Source organism: Echiichthys vipera (genome assembly GCF_963691815.1).
Source record: "Echiichthys vipera genome assembly, chromosome: 20".
NCBI lineage: Eukaryota > Metazoa > Chordata > Actinopteri > Perciformes > Trachinidae > Echiichthys > Echiichthys vipera.
The window spans coordinates 8,663,658-8,690,625 of NC_139845.1; the positions used below are offsets into that span (position 1 = coordinate 8,663,658).

Below are 26,968 nucleotides of genomic sequence, written 5' to 3' on the forward strand. Positions count from 1 at the left end.
GAACAAAACTGTGGTTATTCAAATGGTGTTATTTCAAGTTATACGCCTCAATGAAAATAAAACATTGAAATACGAAAAGTGTGACAGAATCCTCCTTGATACAGCACCCACAAAAAAACTCAAATGAAGATGTAAAATGACAAGTAACCAAAATAGACAAGATGGACTAAATGGGTTCACTGATGACAGAATCTGTGGGATTTTTCCAGATATCTTTAAATCTTGGTCTGGCCTAATGAAGTCTGCTCCGCTCCTCTATGACACGTCTGGTAACTCGTGCAATCAAAAATAATTCTCTCCCCTCCTGACTCCGTCTCTGTCTGCAAGGGTGAGTCACTGTAGCTTATCGTTGAGCCTGCGCCAAAATTATAAGCAGAGTTAAATCATGCATATTGAAAGCAGGGCTGGTGATGCAGTGGCTACTCCAGGCATGAACATGTCGGCACAACAATCTGGGGCTACCTATCAAATTATTGTTGGGGCATGTTTTAATTGATTTCCTCTTTAGGGGACTCAACATAAAAAGGGCAGTAACAGCACGTCACCGGTGGGACTCAATCACAGGATGTTGTGAGTAAAGGGTATGTGCTTTAGCCATAAGATGCACCACCTGAACTCCACCCACTGCAGTCCAAAATAGCGACTTGAGTGGGAGACAGCTGAACCAAACATTCTGTCGTTCACACAAACATTTACAGCACCTGCAGTGAGTGGGATGTGCAGTCTAACTTGGTTCAGAAAAAAGGAGGAGACATGAGAGAGGAGAGGACCTCAGTCATTATGCAACCTTTAGAGGTACGAGGTGAGTCAAGTGCTTTATCCACTCTCCTCCCACCCCCTCTGTTCATCTCCTACACTATACGTTTATAAACCTATCTCTGCTCTATTTGTGACTGCATCCCACTCAATGTACATAATCCCTTTCAGCAAACCTTTACCACCATGCTAAAGGATGCTGACGAATGAGAGTGTGTATTTCTCTGTGTGTACTTCTGTGTGTGTACTTCTGTGTGTGTTTGTGTGTGTGTGTGTGTGTGTGTGTGTGTGTGTGTGTGTGTGTGTGTTGGGGGGGGGGGGGGCTGTGCACATGTACAGCTATGTGTGGGTGTGTAGCATAAAAGAGAAAGGGAAAAGAAAAGAGGGAGGGGAAGGTGGGGTGGGCAATGTTGCTATTTCGGTCCTTTAGAAGGCTCATTACATTAGCCTAGCAAAACAACTGGTGCATTCGCATGCACACAAACGCCTACCGGCACTGATTGGCAACAGTCCTGGACTGTGCTGTAAATCCTGTATTGGAAACGCTAAGAGTATGCCAAGAGGAGGAGTTGTAGCTGCATATAATAACACTGACCTAAACCACTGACAGGGTGGCACTAATCAGGGTGAGTTTAGAGGGGCTTCACAGTGCTGATGTCACACACCAAATGCATTACCCAGCACAATCCTGGTGAAACGTAAAGCCAGCCACAGCCTGTGCGGGGTTACTGGGACACTTTTTAATGACTGAGATGTGTGAAATCTCTAGTTGGAAGCATATATTGCTTTTTCTTGTTATTAAAGTTAATTAATTATTGAGCTGCTCCCCTGAAACTACTCCCGAGTCATCGCTGCACAAAGAACGTGGTCAATTTAGCCTGTTACGTTCAGGGGGTTTAAAAATATAAAATGCACTAAACTCCAGGATGAAGTAGCACAGGGCTGCTCAGTCAGCACAACAATTCCCTGTCATAATTATTTTTACAAGGTCCAGTAATTTATCTGTCCTGCTGACACAATAACACATAGGGAGGTTACGATGATGACATTGTGGAACAGCGTAACATCGGAGAGCAGTTATGCAGAGCAGTGTCGGCCTTATTAGGCAGACACTAAAGCCCTGTTGGTGCTAAACAGGTTTAATAACCTGGCTGAATGCCTCTGTTCAGATGCACTTTAAAAAGCAACTTAAAGAGCATACATGACCACCTAATGCAGTGGACCACTCTGAGCTAAAACAAGTCTGATTAATACTACCGGATATCTCTCTTGAGCCTATAAGTGCAAGTACTACAAGAGAGGTTAAGTAAGAGAGACAATGAGATGCTAATGTTTCTGAAGTTCAATTTTCAGTCATTCACAGCAGACCATGTAGTGGCTTATCAAACGGTATAAGGAGATGGCTCTTCCACACATACAGAGATGCATAAAAGGCACTTGAACAAATCTGAATAAAAGAATGTTACAGTATTTGCATAGCTGCTTTTGTGGTTTGATAGCATTTTCTATTGTGATATTTAACAAAAACTACCAAGGTGTGAGGGCGCTAGCTAAGTCCATTGTATAATATAGAAAATGAACGCATCCCAAGGGTTGTAGTGAGGTGCTGATCATTAGAAAGATTGGGGGGGGGGGGGGGGGGACGTGTCTGACTCCCTATACATTTCTCTTTTATTTAGATGTTTCGGCACTCAGGCACTGCACTGCAAACCTGATATTATATAGACCTTACCCGGCGGCTGTATGTAAGAACGCAAATGTCCTATTCAGTTGGACTGCACATTAAAGTTATTTACCCTGCCAGTTCCCCAGTACCAAGTCTGTGTAATGTCTGATTGAGCCAATGTTTGAATTGTCTGTCTCCCTTGTCTGGAGAATTCACAGCAAGCAAGTGGGCATGTTGATGATTTCTCCTTCATGCAAGGATGAAGAAGGGTGATTTACTGAAAGACAGCAACAAAAATGTCTAACTGGAGAGATCCAGGAACTTCTGTTGGTAAGGGCAGATGCGGAAATAGTCACACAAATTAGAAGACCGATAAGAGACTTGGCTGTTCTTTAACAGCTGGGTCAACTGGCAACCATGGTGATTTGAAATAGGCATTACGTCCACAGGGGGACAACAAACTGCACGGGTTAGGCCGGCCTAGTAAAGGTCCTCAGTCAGGTGGAAAACACAGCTAGAATGACTTTGTTGAAAAATATATAGCCTAGTGAAGAATAAAAATATATTTTGATATCACCTGAGAACAAAAGGGTGACCTATCTACCACCTGACTGAGTAATCTGAATTTCCCTCTTGGGTGTTGTGAGAAAACCACATGTTCAAAATAAGCCAACAGCAGGAATAGTACCTAGAAAGCAACAACAACCATTATAGTACAGCATTTAATGTGGAGTGCCATCAATACACTTTCCACTGCTCTGTTCCCCATGTGAGCTTATCTAACCCAGCCACTCATTTTGACAATGTTGGACAGCTACAACACTGCGGCGTATAGTGACTTAATGAAGACTGCACTTGGGTATAGAAGTGCACATTGACGGCCTGTAGCCATGTAGGACTACATCTCTCATGAAAACTAATGAGGGAAAATGGAACAAGTGGTGTGCCTCCAAAATTAATGACAAAACTAAAACGTGCCTGAATTCACAGAATTATAGATTGAAGGAGAACGTGAGCAGGGAGTGAATGGAAAACACAAAACACATTCAGATTTTAAAAACCAGCTTCCAGGGTCTTTCGAACAAAAATAAAAAAAATAGTATCCATCGGCCATTACTTGTTACTGAGAGATTTTATGGGTTCCTCCGTGCTAATGTTCATTTGGTGAGCACTCCCAATCAGGCTTCATTAGCCAAATGATGCCTCTATCAAGCCCCTGGGCACACGTAAACAAGCTACGACCAAGCACCAGTGATGGTTTTATTAATGGCGCTGATTATTTTAGAGGCCGCTTAGTTTTTTTTAAGATGAAGAAACCGGCTGTGGGGATTATAGAGTGTGTGAGTGTGTGAGAGTGTGTGTGTGTGTGTGTGTGTGTGTGTGTGTGTGTGTGTGTGTGTGTGTGTGTGTGTGTGTGTGTGTGTGTGTGTGTGTGTGTGTGTGTAAAAATCAGTAGCTGTTGGGTATTTGTGTTCTTTGAGGGGTGGCTGTGTGTAAATGAGTTCACAGTTAAAGGTCCCATATCGTAAAAAGAAAAGTAGGTTTCCCTTTTTTCTTATAAAACCGGTTGAGGTGCTAGAAAAAGAAATAAAAATTATGAAATTGCTTAACCCACAGAGAGATGCACACAGCCTATATTCAGAAACTGTGGCTTCATACGAGTCGTCAGGACTTTGGTACAGTTGTGATGTCACAACTGCTGCTACAGCGCTGTTATCATCAGAAGGTGAATACAGGTATATTCAGACAAACAGTAAGAGAAAAATAATGCTTTTTAACATTAAAGCATTAAAGCAGTTAACATGTAGAAACCAAGAGTACAAGAATAAACCTGAGATTTAGCAAAATATAGGAACTTTGAGTTATATAGGTATTTTTAAAGATGCTTGTCCTATTATACACAATGGAAAAACCTTCATACTCTTGTGTAGGAAAACCTGAAGACAAAAATACACATACCCCAGAGATATCAGCCACTCTGTGGATGGGAACCTCCTTCTTGCTGTGCAGCCCTTTCCCGTTCTTGATGGCCCTGAAATCAGGCAAACCACAAGCACAAACATAGCTCAAGCACCATCATAAAACATTACATTGAGAAAGCATAAGGCTGGAGGCTTCACAGAACCGGAAAAAAATAGAAGCTCTTTGAGTAATCACTGTAGATACAAAGAGGGAGTCACTGTGCCTTTGTGAAGAATGATGTAAATTCATACCAGTTTCTTTTCCCTGAAATGCCATTATGGCTCGACTGGAAGCACTAGAGGGAGGGTTTTTTCCACCCAGATAATCTATAAGCTTGAGATGAAAAGTGGAATTGGTGGTAGAGAAATTATAATAGAAAAAAAAAAGAAAATAAAGAAAATGTAATTATTGTTAGAATGAGGGGGTGGGGAGGAATGGGAGACAAGGGATGATTCTTTAGAGCCAGCTGGGGTTTTAGTGATGATAACTGGTGCTAGTGAGCGCCGCTTTAAAAAACCCCACAGGCCGAATGACATGAAGATGACCACTGTGGTTGTGGCTGTGGGTGGATTAATGCCACCTATGGCTCACTGGGAAGCAGGCCATTGCCTCTAAGATGGAGCGTGTGCATTTATGCAAGCATGTATATATGTACATTTAATAGCCTGGAGGAGGTTCCTTGAAGGCTGCAGGCCACTGGCCTCGTGCAGTGGGAACTAAAAATAAAGCCTAGACTATAGAGAGAAACCTCTCATCAACTCTTAAGAGACCCCGCAAGGGACAAAGATAGAGAGAAAGGGGGGAGAGAGAAAGAGAAATGGGAGAAAGGAAGACACAGAGGAGCAAGGCTAAAGAAGGACAAAATTGAAAACAGCTAAGGTGAAGAAATAAGGACAAAATGTGCAAGAAGAAGGGAAGCAGGAGGAGGGAGAAAGGGAGGAAGGGTGGGCAGTGACACTGCGTGAGAGAAAGAGAGAAAGTTAGTCCTATAAAAAGGAGGCTGTGGCTGCATATGCTCTACCTATAGGCAGCAGATCTTAATCTATAGCAGAGTAATAAAGCTTGTACTAAATCTCTCCACTAAAACGTCTACAGTATATAATTATATTCATGGGGCCTGGGTAAAGAGAGCCGCTGATTTAACGTCCAGCACTTGGGAAGGTCTATGTATGCACAGAGCATGTATGTTTAAAAAAAAAAGAAAGGGAGACTATGTGAGGGCAATAACATGTTTTTTTCTGGGGAAGGGGCTGACAGGCTGTGACTCATGATGGTAGCACTGCTAAAATAAATTCTGAAATATAATAAGTGAGTTGATTCACCTGTGCCATGTTGGATGTAGCAGCAAATGTAAAAGCAATTTGGGAGGAAAAAGCCTCAAGGTCATATTCAATTCACTTGCTCTTCCCAAGAGCAAAAAAATCTCAAGGTCATATAGAGCTCGTGGATGGCAGAGTGTGAGTGTGAGTGTGAGTGTGAGTGTGAGTGTGTGTGTGTGTGTGTGTGTGTGTGTGTAAAAAGGTTTGTGCAAGAGATTAGTGTGTGCACATGCATGCTTGTATTCGAAGCAACAACAACAAAAAAAGCCTTTATGAAAATGAGCGTGCTGTTGAGAGACCCATTGTGTCAGGTGTGTAGTTGTCTAGGCTCAGGTAAAATGGAGATGGTAGGAGTAAGTGTGTGTGCGTGCGTGAGCGTGTGGGTGTGCGTCTCACCGAGCCTCTGCGGCAAGCAGCTCATCGTAGTGGGAGGAGCGTTGGTCGTCATCCTGTCTGTATCTGATGACTGTGGCCAGGCCTTTACTGACCAGAGCCTCCGCTATGTTACTGGAGGAAGGGGAGAGAGCAAAAAAAGAGAGATTGCTTTAATAAAAAAACAACTAGGCAAAAAAACCTTTGCTTCACACAGAATTCCAAGTGAGCTTTCTCAACAAAAAAATATATATATATAAATAAGGACAAGATGAATCCCAAAGGTGGCTTAGCAAAAGAACAAAGGTTACATAAATGTTGACATTGCAGACTTGACTAGCCACTTCCTCGCTGTGTTATGGGTGTACTGAAGAAAGGATGAAGGGCAGAAAGAGGCGAGTATTGTACTTAATGTAGCACTTAGTGGTTAGCCCTCGGACATCAGTGCTCTGGTTGAAGATTGTGGAAAGGGACAAGAAGTAAAGTCTTCAGAACTAAGCTTGTGTCATCGAGTGCATCCGTCTGTCCCCATGTTGCAGGCATGTAACTGACGAGATATTACAGCTCTTGTAAGATTCTTCCTTTAAACATTTGTTAATTGGATTTTTTTTTTTTTTTTAAATGAGGGCAAAATAAGAAGAGAGAGGAAGCAGACAGCAACATTTTTCTTTTGATGGCTTTTAGTGTGGTATATCATACAAAGAGGACTTCCTCTCTGCTTCAAGCTTCTTGACCTTATCACCTCCACACAGCTTTAAGAAGCATGGCTTTCTAACTTTAACAGGCTCCAAAAAAATATCAAGCAGAGCCCATTTCTGCCAAAATATGGGCTACTGTGCACAAACTCTCTTACAACAAGCAGGGAAATTGTGATTAATTCAATACATCATAAAACAAGGTCATACAAGGTCAAAAACATTTTCCCCACTGACCACTTCACCCCCCCGACCTCAGCATTCACAGGGAGCCATACCAACTGTTATATGTGCAGCAGAGCAGCTGGTGAAGTTGGTTAATGCTGGGTTGTAATTGGCTGGTCATGAGGTCAGGCCCTGACCTCTGTGTACGCACGCGGATACAAGACTGTTGGTTTGATGATGAAGTGGGATCTATGATTCCATGTGTGTATGTAACTGTGCCATAAAGCCAGTGTTATACAGACAGAGAGAATCAGAAGATACATGTGGCTTTAAACTGTTTTTGGGGGGAGTGAAAGAGATTGTTCATTTCAAGTCACATGGCATTAAAGCTCCTTTATCTGGTTTTGATTAAATTTGAACCTCTACACGCATTTAAATGTGTGTACTGTATAAAATACATGTTTCAAAAAGATAAACCAGGTCTCCTCAAAGCAGTGTTTGGAGATAGAAAATAATTGCGTGCACTGAGGCAGACCTTCTCATGAAAATTAAAATACAAAGAAGCACTTTCAGGTTACCGTGAGATAAGAAACTTTTATTCTTTGTGATTATTGATGAGATTACAAGTTCTAAGCATGTACAAATGATTATTCTGTATCAGCTTACATCAGATTAACCTAACTTTTACAGTTTTACAGAGGGAGACAGTTGGAATAAAATTAAATGTGTTTGTGGAGTCCCTTACACTGTCAAAAGTTATACTGTACGATCTGCTTACGGGAAACTTAAGGCACGGTGTACAGATGTATAAGCCTGTTTGCCATGTTTCACTGATGCAGCAAGCTCATCTTAAAAGGTCTGTAATTGTAAAAAACGAAATTTCCACGTCTTTTTTATAATTATAAAGCAGCTCAAAGTGCTAAAAATACACTCGATACACAGAGAAATGCACACAGCCTGTATTCAGAAACTGTGCTTTTAAACAAGCCGTCAGGACTTCTGTACGTTTGTGATGTCACAGACAACAGCATCACATCTTCGCCAAGACAGTGCCTCGTTTTGGGGGAGATAAAAACTGGCCCATATGGAGAGAAACGCGAAAATGCCGAAGAGCTGTTGTGAATCAGGTTAACTGTGACTTTCACCCCGAGATATGATGCTTAGATATTTTAATATTCAACGTCACCGTTTTAAATCCCCAATTGATGCTAGTGAGTCACTAGCATCAATTGGTGGCAGTTAAGGTTACAGAACAATTAGACATTTCTATAAAATACAAGTTTATTTAACAAGAAATAAATGCATACAAACTTGTCGAAATTGCATCGACATCTATAGGATCTCCTGTTTTCTGTCCCCCAGAAGGGGGTGTGGTCTTGGCGATGATGTAATGCAGGTTTGGTCTATAGGTAAGAAGAGCAGCTACAGTGCCACTACAGTCATTTCCCGGATGGCGCAGAGACACCGAGAAGACCCAGAGATGCTGACCAATCAGAACAGACTGTGCTTTTTTTCGAGAAGGGGTCTTAAAGAGACTGAAGCTAAAACTCACCGTTGAACAGAGTGTGAATACAGGTATATTTAAACATGTTCTAGTAAAACCCCAAAAGGACCTGAAATGACCATTGTGTAGGACCTTTAACTGTTAAAATTAATCAGCAATAGGAGAATAAACCTGAATGGAATAGAACAGACTTAAACAAAAGAAGACCACCCAGTGTGGGATAATGGGTTACTTACATGCCGCCAATTGTGACTGTAGCACAGGTGCGCTCTGAGAACGCAGGGGTGCTCTCTCCTGGACCGGTAGCTGCTCTGATGTAGTCAACTGTCACATTGACCTAAAGGGACAAAGCAAAAGATGAGGTCAAAAAAACATGCCAAGAGTACTGAGACAAACTCAACACAACAACAGTTATGGTAATAGTTAGTATAGGGAGTGTTCTGACTTATGTGTGAGTAGATCTGTGTGTTTGTCCCAGTTCTCAAGGTCACCCACAGTCAGTGTGAATCACATCAGGCAGCAGTGTAGAGCTCCCTAGGGGAGCAATATTAACACACTGTGGGTGTTTAGGGGGGAGGCAAACACACACAGAAGGAACAGTGATGGAATCCAAGTGACCCTACGCTGTGTTCTCAAAAAAGCTCCCTCGGGACAAACTCCAATACACCCACCCTTTGGATCGAATTTTGTCACTCAGCTCTGTGTGTGTGTGTGTGTGTGTGTGCATAACCACAGGCATGTGATGGGAAAAGCCTGCTTTGTGGCCCAGACACAGGCAGACAGCCCTAACAGCAGGGATGAATCCGTACCTCTACACACAATCGTCAGTTTAAGAGCTACGTGTCAACCAAGTGTGATGGGAGGGGGAAAAAATGGTGGAATCTGGCTCTGCATCACAGCGTTGACACAAGTCAAAGAGACAATGCAGGCAGCCCCATTACAGGGACATGAAAGAGACGCCAACCAGGACATGGATCGACGCTGGCTTGTCATTAGATGGACAGGATGAGAACATGGTGACGTGAGCAAAGGAAGAGAAGAGCTTCTGTCAAGGCAGAATGGATTGTGTTATTATGTATCATTGAGTAGGAAGTGCGGTTTGCTTTTTCAAGAGCAGATGTTAAATAAAAAGGATACCAGGTGATGGATTATGGCGATTTACATTACATACAAAGATGTTGGTGAGTTCAGAAGGCACTAAAAGTTAAGAGTAGGGATGCTCGATATTGGCTTTTCTGCCGATATCCGATATTCCGATATTGTCCAACCCTTAATTTCCGATACCGATATCACCCGATACCGATATCACCTGATACCGATATATGCAGCCTTTTTACACCAAAATTCATCACATATCACCTATTATGGAATTAACACATTATGCCTAATTTTATTGTGATGCCCCACTGGATGCATACATAGATGCAACACGGCTTTTCAAATGTAAACACAGTCTGTACAAAATAAGTTATTGAAAAAAGTGCCATTCATTTAATTGTTTGTGTTTTTAGAGAGAATATTTTGCCTCAAACAACACTACAGACAACATCACAACAAGGAAGATGCATAGCTTCAGTCCAGAGTAGTAAACAAACTTAGTTTTCTTTTCCCAGACTGAGTAACCGGCCGTAACTTGACAAATAATACAGTCAATAAATTAGCAGTTAAGCTCAACATGCTAACCTGTATTGGATCTAATGGATACAGCACCAGAAATTACCTTCTCGACGTGACGGTAAACAACGCTGTACAGTTCGGGTAAACACTGGTCTGAGAAATACTTGCGACTGGGCATTAAACAGACATAACGGGGCTCGAGGAACTCCACACGTTTGGTGAATCCGGCATCCTGAACGATAGAAAAAGTTTGTTTCTCGGTGTCGGCTGTTGCTTCTTTTCATCACTTTGCTGCACAGATGTAGCGTATAACTCCGCATGATTCTTCTTGAGGTGGGTGATCAAATGTGATGTATTAAAGGAGGACGCCTTGTTTCCTCCTCTCATAACTAACGCCTTGCAGTCTTTGCAAAGCGCAAATTTACTGTTAGGAGGTGACACTTGGAAATACTTCCAAACCACGGACATTTCATGCACCGGGAGAGCTGAAGCTTGTTAGCCACGGTTAGCAACCTACGAGTGAGCGTGTTGTTGTTGTTATACGTCATCAAGCACGCGCCTGTAAACGGCCCGTGTTGCATTCAGGTACACTCGGAAATGCTGAAGCCTACGGCCCGTGTTGCATTCAGGTACACTCGGAAATGCTGAAGCCTACAGAACTAACATCGGTTGTAAAAACCCGATACCGATAATTCCCGATATTACATTTTTAACTCAATATCGGCCGATAATATCGGTGGGCCGATATTATCGGACATCCCTAGTTAAGAGGTTTTTTTTTTAGTTGGAAAAAGAAAAAAGAAAAGGAAACCTAAAATCAGGGAAATCTAGTAGTGTGTTTGCAGTAGCATATGCACATTGACACCACAATTTTTATCCAACCTTTATGAGACACGTGTATCCCAGCTGTATCATAAGTTAAAAAATAAGCACCGTAATGTACATTAATAGCACCCTTATCCTGATTAACAGTCATGCAATCAGTAAGAGAATTGGTTTGTGATCCCCGTAGAATCCAACCATAGAATATCATGCAATATCCTCGCTCTTGTTACACCCCCAATTTCATTTATTTTGTAACCATATAAACAACCCATTCTTATTGTCTCCAAGGAAGTAATTTATCCTCACTCCCACATTGTGGCTCTTCATTTCATCGTAGTCCAAACATAACAGAGTTTCATGTCTATTCAGTTTTATTGAAAAGTGGAGCCACTCAAATGAAGGGAAAACAGCGTTTACGTTTGTTACATTTCTGTTCAATGACTAAGTACTGCCAGGCCCGGGTAATTAAACAATTGAGGGACAAAAAATAGCAACCAAAACAGTAAGAGTTGAAGTTGATTAGGGAGGACAAGATGAGATAACATGGGACAGATCTGAGGAGACTGGAACACACAAAATACTGTATAATGCCAGATGCTATAAACTGTGAAACCGCCCATTAAATGAGGTGATGACAGATTGTAAAATTTGACCAAGCGATGTTAGATTAAAGGAGTTCCAGGCCCATTCTCCACAAGCCATCTAACCGATATCCTGATAAGCCAAAGCTATCTGTAAGAACCCGGCAGAGGAGAGTGAGACGAAAGGGGGGAGGCACTGGATGGATTAGAAAGTGTGGGAGTGATAAGGCCAAGGACACTAGGACAAGTGTGAGGCAAAATATTTTTGTTCTGTTGAGGCGACGACGAGCATGGGGAGATTTGGTTTACTCTGCTAAAGGAATCATGTTTATAACATGTTTGTATGTGTAATGGGAGTTTGAGTGTTTCAATTTTAGAATAAAATCTGTTTTGTGCAGTATCTGTTGCAAGTAAACAACAGTATATGCATGACACCATATGCTAGGACAGGGTATTGCCTACAACCTTATGACAGAATACGCAGAATGATACAGAGGCAACAATACAATACATATCAACTTGTTGATTTTAAAATAATGACCATGTCCTACACAGAATTTACCACAACAATTAATTCTTAATTGTAATAAATAAAACATTCTGTAAAAAAAAATATGATATTATATTAATATTTGTATCATTTTTAATTTTTCTGTTTGTTCTGAATTGAAACATGCGCTGTTTGTGTAATGTGGATTGGCCTTGGCTGCCACCTGGCTTTATTGTGCATTGCACCACAGGTGATGTATCTTTTTCTAAACTGCCGTCACAGCAGTGCTGCTGTTGTATGTAAATGGTAGCATCTGCATTGATATGCATCTCAGCAAGGAGTACGTCACAATATATTGTCATATCAATGTATTAAGACCAGCCAACGCTGTTGTGTTTCTCGTTACACCTCTTTTGCTTCTAGAAGGCCCACATGCTAACTAAAATCGCATACTGGGGAAGCATTATGCCGCTGTCGGTTGGATCCTCTTTATCACAGTAATGTGGAATCTCTGTGTAAAGGAGGCTTATGATATGGTAGTGATGCCTGTGCCATGTTGTATCGTGAGCAACAGTAATAATCGTCCAGCATGGGCTCAGCATTAGTGGTTTTCCCGACAGGAGAATGGTAAAAGGCTGCTCGCCCTGATAAATTGTAGGAAGTTTGATGTTTGCTCAAACTGAAATAAGTACCCGTCATCTCAACCGTTCCTTCTAACCCAGCTCCCACGGACTGTTTCTATTTTTGCAATATTTTAACCAACAAATAAACAAAAAAATAGTGATCTATGGATGCAGACTAATTTGAAATCAAAAAGCACATTTAACCCCATTAGGGTTCTACTTTGAAACACATGAGAGTTCAGGGTATGAGGCTAGAAATGCGGACATAAACACAGGTGTCGCAGCAGCCTGACACTGCACATTAGCACATTCACAGTAGGTTTGAATTAGAGAAGGCTCTTGGGATATCTTTAAGCCTAAGGGAGGAAAAAAAAAGTCAAGAAAGTGAAAGAAAGGTGCTGCTGTGTTCTTAGCAGGCTGAAGTAATCGCAGTAATCATTTAATGAAGTGAGCTGTGCTGGAAGGAAAAAAAACTCTGGGGCAGCACAATGTAGAGAAGAAAAGAGGGAAGAAGGAAAAAGTGAGAGTCCATCTGGATTTTCAGCCACGGGACCTGGTGACGCTTAGATATACATGCTTTGCATTTGCTTGAACACACACACCTGAAGCTTTCCCCCAAAGCAAGTGTCATTCTCACAAATACAAACCACATCATATACAACATTGCACACGAGGCATTCTTAGTGCATGGCGCGCACTCGCATGCACACCAATAAGAGGGGAAAACTGTGGCGCTAACAGTACTACACAAGCAGCTGCATAACAGGAGCCACTTTGAGCACGCAGGATTATCCGAATGTGCTCAACCCTGATAAGTGGCTTAATGCAACATTTCCACTGGACTTTTTTTCTGCTGAGGCTGAGACCCAGGCACACAAGAAGCACTACTTATAAAGTTAGCCAAATCGAGCTTTTTAGGATTATGTCACCATGCAAGCACTGCCATTTCAATGGGGGTGGGGATATATATATGGGGGGGGGGGGGGGGGGGCAGACAGACAGAGTGACAGAGAGAACGAAGAAAAAAAGTGTAGTGCACATTTAGCTAACCCTAAATGAATAGTTCAGAATACATTTTTAAAAGTAAGTGATGAGTTCAAAAGAGTTATATCAACATTAAGTTGATCAACGATGTATGGTTTGAGTTAAAACTAAGACAAGATTTCATCACCACCTGTAGCTATGAAGTCCTCTTTCAAAGAACGGTTCAGGTATTGCACCAATTCCTTTTTTGCCTTTGAAAGCTATCAAGCAGACTCTGCAAAAAAAGGCAGTCTTTTGAATAGGGATATTAGATATGCTTTATAAAAGATCAAAAGCACCATATTCTCCTTATAGAGATAAGGAATAGGGGGTTTAATAGAAAAAGAGCTTTTAATGTAGCTTTATTTCCCTAAAGCGGTACGGTGGCATTAGGGCTATGAGCTTTTGCTCAGAACGCTGAGACTCGTAGTTGATGCTCAGTCACGTCCAAGAAAGTTTAGTCAGGGGAAAATCTGCTTGTTTTCCAATTCATGCAATGCATTGCACTCTCGGGCAGCCTCTGAGCTTTAATGGAATATTGTCACAAAGAATACCTAGGTCAGTCTGATAACTCAACCTTGTGACTGGACAGGACAATTAGCAATGGGCAAGTCCAGTTTGAGCTAGATGATCAGATGACACTCCTTTAATGATCTGAAATATCTGCAGTCACATCTTTGTATGTGACTCAGGTCCTCTTCCCCTGTCTTCTTTTTAGGGAAGACCCAGACCAGACAGAGTATTCCCTTTTAAATCCAGCAGGTCAAGGCACAATTACCCCGCTGTTAAGGCAAAATCTTTTGTCTCGGTTTGTGTCGACGAGGAAAGGGAGAAAAAAAAAGAGAAGATAAAAGAGGAGCTCTTTGGAGCAGAATTTCAAGGAAAGCAGTGGTCTTAGACTTCAACTAATGCTTACTGCTCCAAATCTGTCTCTACAGAGCTTAGTGTTCGGAGACAGGATGACAGTAAGTGGGTCGACTAAACTCCTCTCCTTGTTGGAGTGCAACATGCGTCTGTACACTTGTGAGCCTACCTGCATTGAACTTGACAACTCAAATAGGCCAAGGTAGCATAGATTAACAATAAAACCAGCAGAGTTAAGTATTATGCTTGCACATAAACATTCACCCATAGAGGGCCTGTGATCATTGCATCCAAAATAATTCTTCCTTGTTACCAAGGCAGCTGATGCTTGCACTTTCAAAAAACTGTAGTTTTTTTTTAGGTCCTCTCATTATTTTTACTAAACATAATATACTGTGACGAAGGGTTTAATTCAGAGCTTTAGCCTCGTGTCTTAGCAACAATAAAGGAATGGGAAGGAAGAAATGTTCTAGAGCTCTTCCGTTATTGATTTTGCAGATTGAGGGAGGAGGCTGCACTGCTGGCAAATAGGCAAGAGCTCTCCACTTAAACCTAACTCACTTCAGAGAGCCTTTAAGCGCGCCCTTGGGAGACCCAACTTCAATACAAATAAAATACAGAGGCATATATACTGCATAGCTTAATGATGGAGAAGGGAAGTATGATGCCACATCTGGGCAGATCTTAAGAGAAATGTAGAGATAAATAAGAAAGTTATTGGACAACATTGGAGGAAGGCAGTAGATATTTAGAGACTGTGCTTTGGTGTTTGCTTTTTACATATTTACACCATAACAAAATACAAACACTCAATTTATACTGTAAACAGGGCCACTGATGGACATTGGTGCATACTATCTTAGCTTACGACACAAATTATGTGTGTGCGTGTCCGTGTGCGTGTGCGTGTGTGTGTGTGTGTATACAATATACGGTATATGCATGTATTCATCTACATGCATGTACACACACCACACACACAAGCCACTTTGTTTTAATAAAGACATTGACTTCTACAGACCAGCCCAAAATGGTACTTTACACACATGACATAGTTTCATGTTACAAACCTGCGCTACACACACCCTATTCCCATCACACACAGACACTCATTATCCCACAACACAAACACCACAAATAAAAAGCAGAATCATTATTCTCGCTTCACTAGTGAAAAGCCAGCTCACTGCGGAATTTTCTGTCATTAAGAAATCATTAATGAGGATGATTAAAATGACTGTGATGAGAGGAATGTGAATCTCACTCCTGTACTGAATGCCAAAAAAGAACTCTCTTGGCTTTTGGCTTTGGGGGGGTGTATGCGTTTGTGTTTATTAGGATGTAATGCAAATGTTTTTTTTTGTTTCAACTCTGTACACTAAGGAAAGTGTTTGAGATGGGGATGTCTATTCCATTTATTGTCTGGGTACTGTGGCTTGGACCCCTGGAATCTGTACATTTAACATATTAGGGTTTTTTTTAAAAACCCACTGAGAACCGATTTGTGGAGGTTCAAGCTCCAAAATCTTATACTTTAAAATCAGCTTCAAAAAAGGTATTAAATGCATGACATAGCTTCAGAATAGGAAAACCATTTTGTCAGTATGATTGTTCATAAATGCACTATTTGACAGAGTTTTCAATCAATCTGCACTTTCAACTGAATTTCCATGTTTTTTGCGAGAAAGATTCCAATCTTTTCCGGCATGGTTCCCATTATCATGTGGCCTCTCTGAGCCTGACAAGTGTTAGGAGTTAGCTATTAGGAAAAACAAACCATCATTAACTCAGGCAGTGGACAACAGCTCTAGGCGTGCCTGTGAGCAACAGACACATTCTCTCCCTGTGCCATTACTGGTACTGGATGTTCAATGACAACAATGTAGGGTTTTTTTTACTGATTTACTGAAGGGACTGTGGTGTGAAAAACAACACTTATGTTATATATTATAGTAAAGTGCAGTATATTATTATTCAGACAACCAACCTCAATTCATCGTTCATTATTGAAATTGAACATAAAAATATGTTCAAGCGGTGGTGTGTCTCAAGTGCTCTCTAGCTCAGTGCTGGGTTCTGCTGGGTCAGATGTGTGTAAATCATAGCAGCCCCCTAGGTGTACAGACTTGGTAAATCAATAGACACAAGAGGGGGAAATCAACACTGCTTGTTTAAAGGGTGCGCCCAGGCCAATACCAAGCCCCAGGGTATTACGAAGAGTACTTGGTATTCAAACTAAGAGAGGGAGAGAAACACATAGCTAGCTTAGGGCTTCAAAAAAGTGTTTGGCTAGCGGTGAGGGGAGGGGAAGGGTGTTGGAGTGTGATGTTCAACCACTGAGGGAATCCTTGTTTAGAGCTATTGTTAATGTTAATACGTACAAACAGAGAGCCAAAAAGTCAATTTACTTCAAGTTCAATTTCTGTCACTGGTACTTACCTTTTTACCAATGAGCTTCTTCCTCAGGAACTCACGGGCCTCGAACATGTAGGGGATGTCGTAGAGCGGACGGAAACGTTTGTCTTTGTCCTTGTTCTTCTCCTGAAGAGAGATTGAGGGAGAAGAAATTGGAGGGAAGGGTCAGGAAGAGGATGTGGGGACAGAGGAGACAGAATGGAAAGAGGAAGATTATTCACATTGCACTTTCAAAGCTGCGTGGCTTTACATATCTGCTGCAGATGCAAACGTCTGAGAAACATGCACACACACAAAAACAAGCCCCACTTCATGCATACAGGCATAAACACAGATTCACGAACAGTCAGCTTGTTTGTTCCCTCTTCAGTCCCGTGACAGGGAGGATGTGGTCTCTGAAGTCACTGATTGATTTTAATGTGAAAGATGTGCAGATTTCACACATGCACAGTCGGCAGAAACTCCTTCCTTAAAACACTTTTGCGGTCAATACCCACAAAAGAGACACAGTTACCAAGGACATGGATGCAAAGACACTGTGTCAAACTGATGCTCAAAGGCGAAACTGACTGCATACACAGATGTACCCGCACGTACACTCGCACAAAAACTTCCTACAATACACTCACACACTCTGTGACAGGAGCAGGCCACAAATAGAACCTATTTGCAATTTCAAACCAGTCTGAGGTTTTGTGTGAAAACACACACACACGCACTCTAACAGGAGGAAGAAGGCTATGAATGACAATACCAGTATACTCGCCACCCCTGCCTCTCCCACGCTCTTCTATGAATGCCATTATTATCTTTCACACAAACAGGAGTAACACTTTTCCAAAAATAAACACACAGGGTTGGATTAATTCCTCATTTCCTCTTCTCTTCAGTGGTTTTCATTCATTTTTAATGCCTCTCCAGTTGTTCGCCAGGTGTGGCCCACAGCTGGGTTGATAGATGTAAAGAGAACACATGGGGAGTGAAGGGTGTGTGAGCAGGTGTTTGCATGTTCGAGCATGTGCTTATGGCACCATTAAGGTCTTTAAGATAAATCTTGTGGGGACAAACTCAACTGTTGTCACACACAAAAAAATCCTACACAAAACAATGCTTCAGTCACAAATTTTCCTTGGAAAAATACTGTTAATATTTTGGGTCTCAACATGACTGCACAGAAGGCCTGTTGAATTGGCCCTGGTTAAGGAGCTCTGGAAACTGCCAAATCTACCAGCCAGTTCCCTTAACCTTGGCAGGCACGTAACAACCTTTGAGTTTAATAGCTTTCCATCTTTCTTTTCTTTCTCCCTCACTCCCATCCTTCTCTGCTTTCAATAGCGGAGTCAGCACAGCATGGAACCTTGGAGGTGAGTTAATCTCACACATGGCCAGTGGAAATCCCCCACCGCTCAGCCAAGAGCCGATGTCCTCCATTTTGTGTCAGTCGGGGCTTACTGTCAAGGTCTTTCATCCCTACCAAGTCGGTTGCGGTGGGATGATGGGGCCTTTTAGGAGCACTGCCAACCAGGAATCCTGCATTTTGTGCCTGAGCTGCAGATTTAGCCGTCTACTGCTGGGGATGAGGAAAACTTTCACCAAGCTGGCACTGTTTGGGAGAAATCTTTCTTTTGGGGACATATTTTTTTTTAATCTCATACATTTGGACAATTCCCAGACAGTGAATGATGGTGTGTTTATATCCTGAGGGGCTTTTACACACATCCTATTTATGGTAGTCCACGAAAAAAAGAAAATAAAAAGAAAATGTAAGAAAAAACTTCAACAGAATGGTACACACAAAAAGGTATGCATGTAACTAGGCCTAGCTAACTGATAAGAAGACCTAATCGGGAAGCCAACATAGGTGTCTGCATCCTCATTCCCAGAACTCTCCGTCTCCGATCATCCAGATTAAAACCCAACCCTGGAGTTTTCAAAGTAAAAACGACAAGCAAAAGCAATGCCTTTTAAAACGAAAACGTATTAGTGCGGATGTAACCTGAAGAGAGGGAAAGGGGGAAAAAAGAAGAAAAAAAACATTTTTAACTAATAAACGGTTTCACGGTAGAAAGGGAACAGTGTCACTGATGCCGAAGAGCGTAAATGTCAGCACTCTGTGCCAATTAGGCACAAGGAGTGGAGAAGCAGACGAGGACGTAAGGTACTTCTCCATCTTTCAGAAGGCCTTTGGGGACTGAAGCGAGGCTGAGTTGAAGACAGCAAGGTTAAAGAGTCCAAAAAGAAGAGAAGGAGAGGAAATGTCACAACTAAAAACATAGCCAGTCCTAGGAATCAATGATGGGCCTGATGCACTTTGTATTCAAGGTACAAAAGGAGTCCAGATCAGTTACAATGGTATTCAAATGGAACATAGAGTATTACGTGCAATTGAAACTGCTAAAAATAAATGTAACCAACTGCCAATCAAACAAAACGTATACAAGGCTGTTCCACCTTAAGTAATATGTGAAAACAGACCATGACAAGACAAATCATTTGCCTAAGGAGCCAATTTCAACATCAGTCTCCAGACTGAAATAAACGGACAACAATAGCATCATTAAATCACTAAGAGAAGACAAACTGTGTAAGCCTTCCTTAAACTGTTATTATGTAGTTGCATGAAGGTTACAGAAAGAGGAGAGAGTCACTGCTATGTCTCAACCGTGACCCAATAACAACAGTTAGCTCCCACCAACCTCAGGGGGAGTTCTGTTCTATTTGGGGTAAATTCCCTTCGTTCCAAATTACCAGCTAAAGCTCAGGAATCATCTTTGACTCTTGCAGAGGCATGACGCTAGCTGGATTGTACAGTGTCGCAGGGCTGCAGGGGCTGGGCTGCAAATGTGTGGCTGCTACAGCTGGAAGCATTTGCAGCTTCTGGAACTTCAAGGGTAAAAATCATGACTCAGGAGTATGTCATGCTTTCTGATGTGTGGCGGTGGAGTTGGGCATGTACAGTATTCCGCCTTAGTTTAATCAGCATTTAATAGATTGAAAAGAGTGCGTTGTTCTGTATGTAACTAATATTTAGAGAAATACACTGCTGTGCGTCCCAGACAAAGTGGACATTATCTTTGATTAAGCTGTGCACTGGGAGTCTTAGACAACATTTACTACTGTGTGCCTAATAACATTACTCAATTGTGCATGCCTTAACATTAAATGGCTGCAGAGGGCTGGGTTGGAGACAGGGAGACAATGCAAGAGGGAGAAGAAAGAGAGAGAGAAGGGAATCATCTCCTGAAGCAACAGCATGAAGGATGTCTCTGGTTATGATACTACAATAAAAAAAAATCTAATATATCTAATGTAATAACCACAGCATTATTGTCCATATGCCAGAATACAAATTAGTCAAACTTAAACTGACTTGAATTGATCCCACAATAGACTGAGAGAGAACCTGGCTTTCACAATAAAATGATGTTTGTTGTAGTTGTATCATCAGCTGATATTTGCGTTTTTTAGGTGTATCGGTACTGACCGATGTGGGAAACAATGTTCCTTTGTTTAAAATTGAGACTTGTAACATTTGTTATCATCATTGCTTCATTTTTAATGATAGAAATTGAGGAAGCAAAAGTAGTATCGGCTCCAAATATCAGCTCAAGAAAATTGTCCGTATCATTCACCGGCTAAGGATGATGGAAAAATAAAGGGCCATATAAAATTCATTGTCGATCCCTATTTAGCTGTTATGATAGTAAACAGAGACTGAATACAGACGGATGACTTGTCCCTACTTCCTCCCAATGTACAAAAAAGAAGCCTAAATATGCTGAATAGGGGCACGGTCATGTTGTAATTTTACACACAGAACCTGCGCAATAGGGATCAGACGGTATTGAATTCCTGCCATACACCCGTCCGACCAATCCACAGCTTTGATCACCCCATAATTATAGCAGAAATTTTATTTCATCAATCATCAATTTCATCAATCATCAACACCAGGGGGCAATAAAGATGCTTTGGCTTCAGTTTTTGGGCATAGTCGAGCCGTCCATTCATAAATGTCCTCTATCAAAACAAATCCTGTTGGAAAATGAGTTTTTTTTATTACCTTCCTTTTGAACTTGACAATACCGTTGCTCTCAAAAGCAACAGTCACATTATCGTATAATGCAGCCCTTTGTATAACTTCGTGTCCATGCACACAAACAAGCCAAGTCCTTGCTTTTACAACAGTGCAATGGGGGGGGGGGGGATAAAAAAATCACACAGTATCGAGGGATACTGGCTACCAATCTGCCTCATCCAGCCCTTGCACAAGTGAATCATGAAATAAGCGACCCTCCGCCCTTGCCATCGTCCTCCCAAACTTGAGGTCAAAGCATGTCATGTCAGGCTAGGGGCATGCTTAGGGCACATACATGGCCAGACATAAGATTTGGAGGATGGAGGACAGAAGTGAGTGAGAGAACAAAGAGGGGTATGAAAAAAAAGAAAGCAAGCTGAAGATGTAAATAGGGAATAGTGAGCAGATGGGTCCGTCTGCTTAAAGACTGGTTTTCATAAAATTGCACCTTCAGATTTTTAGTAAAAAATAATCAAGGAGGATCAGACTTCAGGAATTATATTCCTACAATGACATCTGAATCAGGAAAGGGGCATGATTTCGCTTGAAGTCAAAATATATATGATCTTACTTTAAAACATGGTCTGGGGGAATACTTGATTTTGATTGGGTTCAGGGTGACCATTCAAAATGTGATATAGGACATCTGTCTGCTCCATTCTGAATAAATTTGCCTTAATTAGCAACACGTTAACAAGCTCGCATCTTGAAACGGGAGACACTGCAATGTCTGAACAGGAATGTCTGCAGTCCTACATGTTTGCGAATCCAGGTACAAACTACTTATATACACCGACGGTCAAAATACACAGAGCAGGGCTATTACCCATGCCGCAACATTTGTTTGAGAGAATCTAGATATCCATTTGTCTTTGAGTAGACTAAAATATGTCCTGCTGCCAAGTCGGATCTAAGGTCTGTCCTATGTACTGGAATACTGAAAAATGTTTCCACTGCATAAGAACCTTAAGGGATGGGAATTATTGTACCAGGTATTAGTCAAAAGTTCAGTTGTTACCAGGGAAACTAAGTTATTGTTTGGAAAAAACAATGCATGAAGGTTTAAATTAATGGCCTTCAATTTTTGTGACCCTGGTCTTAGAGTTATAATGCACTCCATAATTAGGAATCAATTAACTTTACGGGGGCAATGAAAGCTTACCTATTACACAAACTTGAGAACCAAAATTCCATTAACACACCCGAGCCTCCTCTCAATTTGTCTTACGTGCTGCTGTTTTGTTACTTGTTTGTTACATTCTGCCCTACACTACAGTTAGATACTTGACTAGCTGTAGCAGCATTACAACATGTTTTTTCCATAAAACCTACCACCTTTTCTTAGACCTTGATGTCTTGAATGCAACTGCGGATGTGGAATTAAATATTATGTGCAGACACAAGCAAAAAAAAATATACCACTGTGTAGCAAATGTTCAAAATAAGAATATGTGAAACAACAGTAGCTGCTCAGCAACAAAAAAATTTAGTAATTTGTTTTGTGTCAAGCCTTCCAGACTTATCTACATATTCTGATGTACTTCATAGTTATAGTTAGTGATTAAATTCTGCCTACATACTTCACCAGACTTTTAAGACCTTCTGTATTTACAGAAATGCTAATCAGTGTGAAGTGTTCTAGTATGAAAATAAACCTAATAATGTGAAAAGTAAAAATAAGAAGACAGAAGATGAGAGAGAGGCAGAAAGATAGACAGGTGGTTTATGGGAGGCAGTGGCAAAGAGGACAGAGAAGAACTTTTGTGAGACAAATTCATCTAGAAAGTCAACACAGAAAGGTGGAGTGTAGAGTGGTTACACGAGTATGCAGGAATGTATGGAGTAGCGTGGGGATGAGCCATAGTCATTGTATTGTCTTATATAAGGACAGTGGTTTGACCTCTCTATGTGCTCCATTAGCACTGTCCTTAACCCTATTTAAACCAAATAAGCACACAGATGCATTACAATGCATGTATACACACACACACACGCACAAACACTCGAGACATTGTCAAAGCAGATACACACAAACATATCCACACACTGATTGTGAGTGAGTGGGTGTAACAGTGAGTCACTGAGTAGCATGGACATCTCTCTCTACTCGTGTTTACGCTGGGCTTGTCCTGCTGCACATGAGAGAAAAACGGAGGAAGAGAAGTGTGTGTGTGTGTGTGTGTGTGTGTGTGTGTGTGTGTGTGTGTGTGTGTGTGTGTGTGTGTGTGTGTTGGGGGGGGGGGGGGGGGTAGAGAAAAGAGGGAGGAGGAGAGAGGAAAAAGCTGACTCCCAAGCTCAAAATAACTCACATTTGAGGATATGCTACAGCAGTAACACTGGGGAGGATTGGGAAAATGAGGGAGAGGAGAGCGAGAGAGGAAATGTGGGTCCTGTGGTTTGCTGCAGCAGCCAGACACCATTGGTCCACCAATCTGTCAGTCTGAGCACAATTAGTATAGTCACAAGAGGGGAGGGAGGGGTGTGTGTGGGGACTAGAACCAGAGGAGATGAGGAGGAGGAGAAGGGGATGGGGATGGCAGAGACGGTCATAGTTCATCAGCACACTGGTACATCGCATCTGGCCTCAGTCCCCCCCAAACAGAACACACACCCACACAAACAGAAATGGCCTTGCAGAACTAACAGTCAAGCAGAGCACACATGCACCCAGACAGAGATAATAATGACAACTGGCACAAGAAAACCCCCACAGACCTCTAGAGAAACACATGCACGCACGCACGCACGCACGCACGCACGCACGCACGCACGCACGCACGCACGCACACGATCTTCCTGGGTCCGTGGCTAAACTACAGTGCTAGCATGCACATATCTGGAGTGTCTCTATAGCCACACATACAGCACATGTGTGTGTAATCCGTTTGTGCACAAGCTGACACCAATTTCCAAGATGTTTCCTGACATTGGCTAATGCAGCTTAACCAGCATGCCACTGTGTGTGCACGCGTGTGGGTGTGTGTGTGTAAGCCTGTCTGTGCTGCAAACCGTGACGATATCTTTGTGTCTGTCTGCTGTACTGTAAGCAAGAAGCCGGCTCCCTCGTGACAGTGTTAGCCAACATGATGTCAGTGTGCGTATAACCGGTGGCTGAGAGATACCTGCTGTGACTTCTGAGGTTGGAATCAATCCTGCTGCTTACAACCACACAAAAATCACACAAAATCAGTTGTCAGGTTGTCCGCACACACGCAGCTACTAGCCATGGGTGGGAAGTGTTTCCTTCTCTAGAAATACTTTGGCAAATGAACACCAATATTAGGAGGTGCTAAATAATAAATGTGATTGCCTTTAAAAGTTCAGAATAGGTTCCAATAACATAACGCAAACTACTGTATCTGCATCTGTTAACAAGTGTAGACAGGGCATGAAATGAAGTGCTTGCCTAAGGTAACAGCTCACTCGCCTAATTTAGTGATCATTCTCAAGCCCAGCTGGCAGTGGGACTGGTCATAAAAATTCTCAATGCATGCCATGAACATAAAAAAATATTTAGTCAAGATATCAGAGAAATGCAAGTGCTTCTCTGTCAGATGCCTTCATTCTACCTCACAGTCCAAGGGCTCATCACAGCTTCAGTAAAACATATCAACTCTGTATTGCTGCCATAGCGACAACACTCAAAGCTTAGCCAACAGCATTACAGACAGACAGGCAGGCAGGCAAGCAGCTCTTCAGTTCATAGACAGAAATAACTAGCGAGCAAACAGCACCAGCACTTTGAACAACCCTGAATAAAACACAAAATGCAGAAACAGTTGTGATGTAGGACTGCCTTCCAAAAAAATTAAATGGAAAAAATATTTTGAATACTGGAGGACAAAGTTACTTAAAGTGAAATTCAGGTGTAAAATCATCCCAGGTTTTTTTAGGCAAATTGGGTCATCAAATAAGCCATTGAGACAATTTTTTGCTACTAGTCACTAACAGCCTGTTGCATCAAACACTGATTAGCTCTGGGCGGTGAGTTGAACACATTAAAACTTGTTTTTACCAAACCTCTGCAGTAACATGATAAGACTCATTAACCAAAGCACCAACAATGTAATATGTAATCATGGAACGTATTAATAGAGTGTTTTGAAAGACTTGCCTACTTGTCCTGGTACCAGCTGCTCCATTTAAGTCGATTACCAAAGCAATCCAAAAGGAAGGAGCCCATTGATGATTTATTCCAGCAAAACACAAACACTGCAGTTTGTAGCAGTTTGGCGAAATACAAGTAAATAATAGATTGTAAAAGGTTTAGAAAAGTCCCACAGCTTTCCCTGCAGCACCAAAACATTACGCAGATCGCAGGGGTCAGGGGAAGTGTGTTGTTGGAAGACTCACAGTGAGGTCAAGCACAGGTCTGCAACTCGAAGTGAAGAGGGACAGAATGGTTTGTATCTTTCCCGGCTGCGAAACAAAAATGAAGCTTACAACCCAGAAACTTTTCATAGGCTGCCATTGCAGTACGATACCCGTGCACTGATAAATGGGTGGCTTTTTGTTTTGAATCTGGACATTGAGACGCCGATGGAGACGCTTAGGCAGAGGGGTCTGCCAAAAAACCACAACATTTACATGTTTTGCTGGAATAAATCATCAACGGGCATCGAAATGGAGCAGCTGGTACCGGGGCTAGTAGTCAAGTCTTTCAAAACCCTCTTAATACACTCCGTGTTTACATAGAACGTTGTTTGTGCTTCGGCCAATGTGTAGGGACTCTTATGCTACTGCAGATGTTTGGTGATATCATGAGCATTATTAGTGGTTGAAAAAGCCGTTTTAACCGTGTTAGCCGTGATAGGCTGTTAGAATCTCTCCGGAAAATCTACTTTAATAGTTCATACATAAAAAAAATTGTGTCTATGGCCCAATTTGCCTAAAAAGACCCTGGGATGATATTACACTGGAATTGACTTAATGGGAGGTAATTTGGTGTTTCAAAATCATTTTATCAAGCTGAGATAGATTCCATATTCTGTTAGTGTTCAGAGGCTGCTAGTGCGAGGCCGACCTGGATTCGACCAGGCGCCGGGTCGCCACCAGAGTTGATTGTGATCGCTCTAATACACTTATGTAGTATGGATGTGTATCTCAGGAAATCCCTTTTCCCAGGTTTAAGCCCAACAGATATTATCTTTTGACTCTGATTATCTTATACCTTTTAATTTAAATGATAAAGACACCTGCATAGTCTATGTTGTTATTATCATTTCACTGTAGCATTAGTCTCTTTTTTCCCTTTAAACCTGTTAATAATGTCAATTATGCGCTTGTGAAAGAGTGTTAAGTTAGTAACACAATCTACAATGTTAATAATGCAAATACATTTGAATGTGCTCTTCCTAGTTCAAGATGGATATTATATTATTATTACAGGGCTAGTAATTAAAGCCAAGACAAATTTCACTCTAATAGCCCAGTGAGCTGGTACTGATTTTGATAAATATGCAGGGTATTTACATGAAAGATCACACGCGCACACAACCACACAAGAGCAATTAAAAATGCATGAAGAGCAAGATCTAGCAATACAACATCATGCCAATATAACACTAATACAATACGCACAAACATTCACACATCTGGGCTCACTCTCCGAGGCGCTGTGTAACATACGACAGTGTAATGAAGCACAAAACACATAATGTTGAGGCATCTGGTTCAGGCAAAGACAGAGCGACAGACAGAATACAGACGAGCACTGAGCGACAGAAAGAAAAATGAGGAGAGAGACAAGTGGAAATTTAACAGGAACATAGAGAAGGAAAGGAAGCAGAAACAGGGGGGAAGTAAATCAGAAAAGTCATGTGGGAGAAAGAAAGGATCTGCAAAAGCGGCAGTGTCCAGGTCAGAAAAGAGTTGGGAGCAGACACAAGAAACAGGAGAAAGGGAAGAGAGACAAAATAGAGAGAAGTTCCTCCCACAAGCTTATTACAACCACATAGAGCTAAGGAGAATAAACACACAGGAAGGGCAACGTCGCAGGTCAACAATCTGACCA

At 41.7% G+C, this 26,968-nt stretch overlaps 1 protein-coding gene across 1 annotated transcript in view; it reads right to left on the bottom strand.

Annotated features, from left to right (window-relative positions):
- snd1 (staphylococcal nuclease and tudor domain containing 1) overlaps window positions 1-26,968 on the bottom strand; it is a 180,058-nt gene that overhangs the window by 131,071 nt on the left and 22,019 nt on the right. The window contains exons 11-14 of the mRNA XM_083935604.1: window positions 16,902-17,003; window positions 8,676-8,776; window positions 6,100-6,210; window positions 4,382-4,454 (exon numbers count right to left, since the gene is read on the bottom strand). Of these exons, the coding sequence (XP_083791730.1) occupies window positions 4,382-4,454; window positions 6,100-6,210; window positions 8,676-8,776; window positions 16,902-17,003 (387 nt within the window). The remainder of the gene's footprint in view (window positions 1-4,381; window positions 4,455-6,099; window positions 6,211-8,675; window positions 8,777-16,901; window positions 17,004-26,968) is intronic.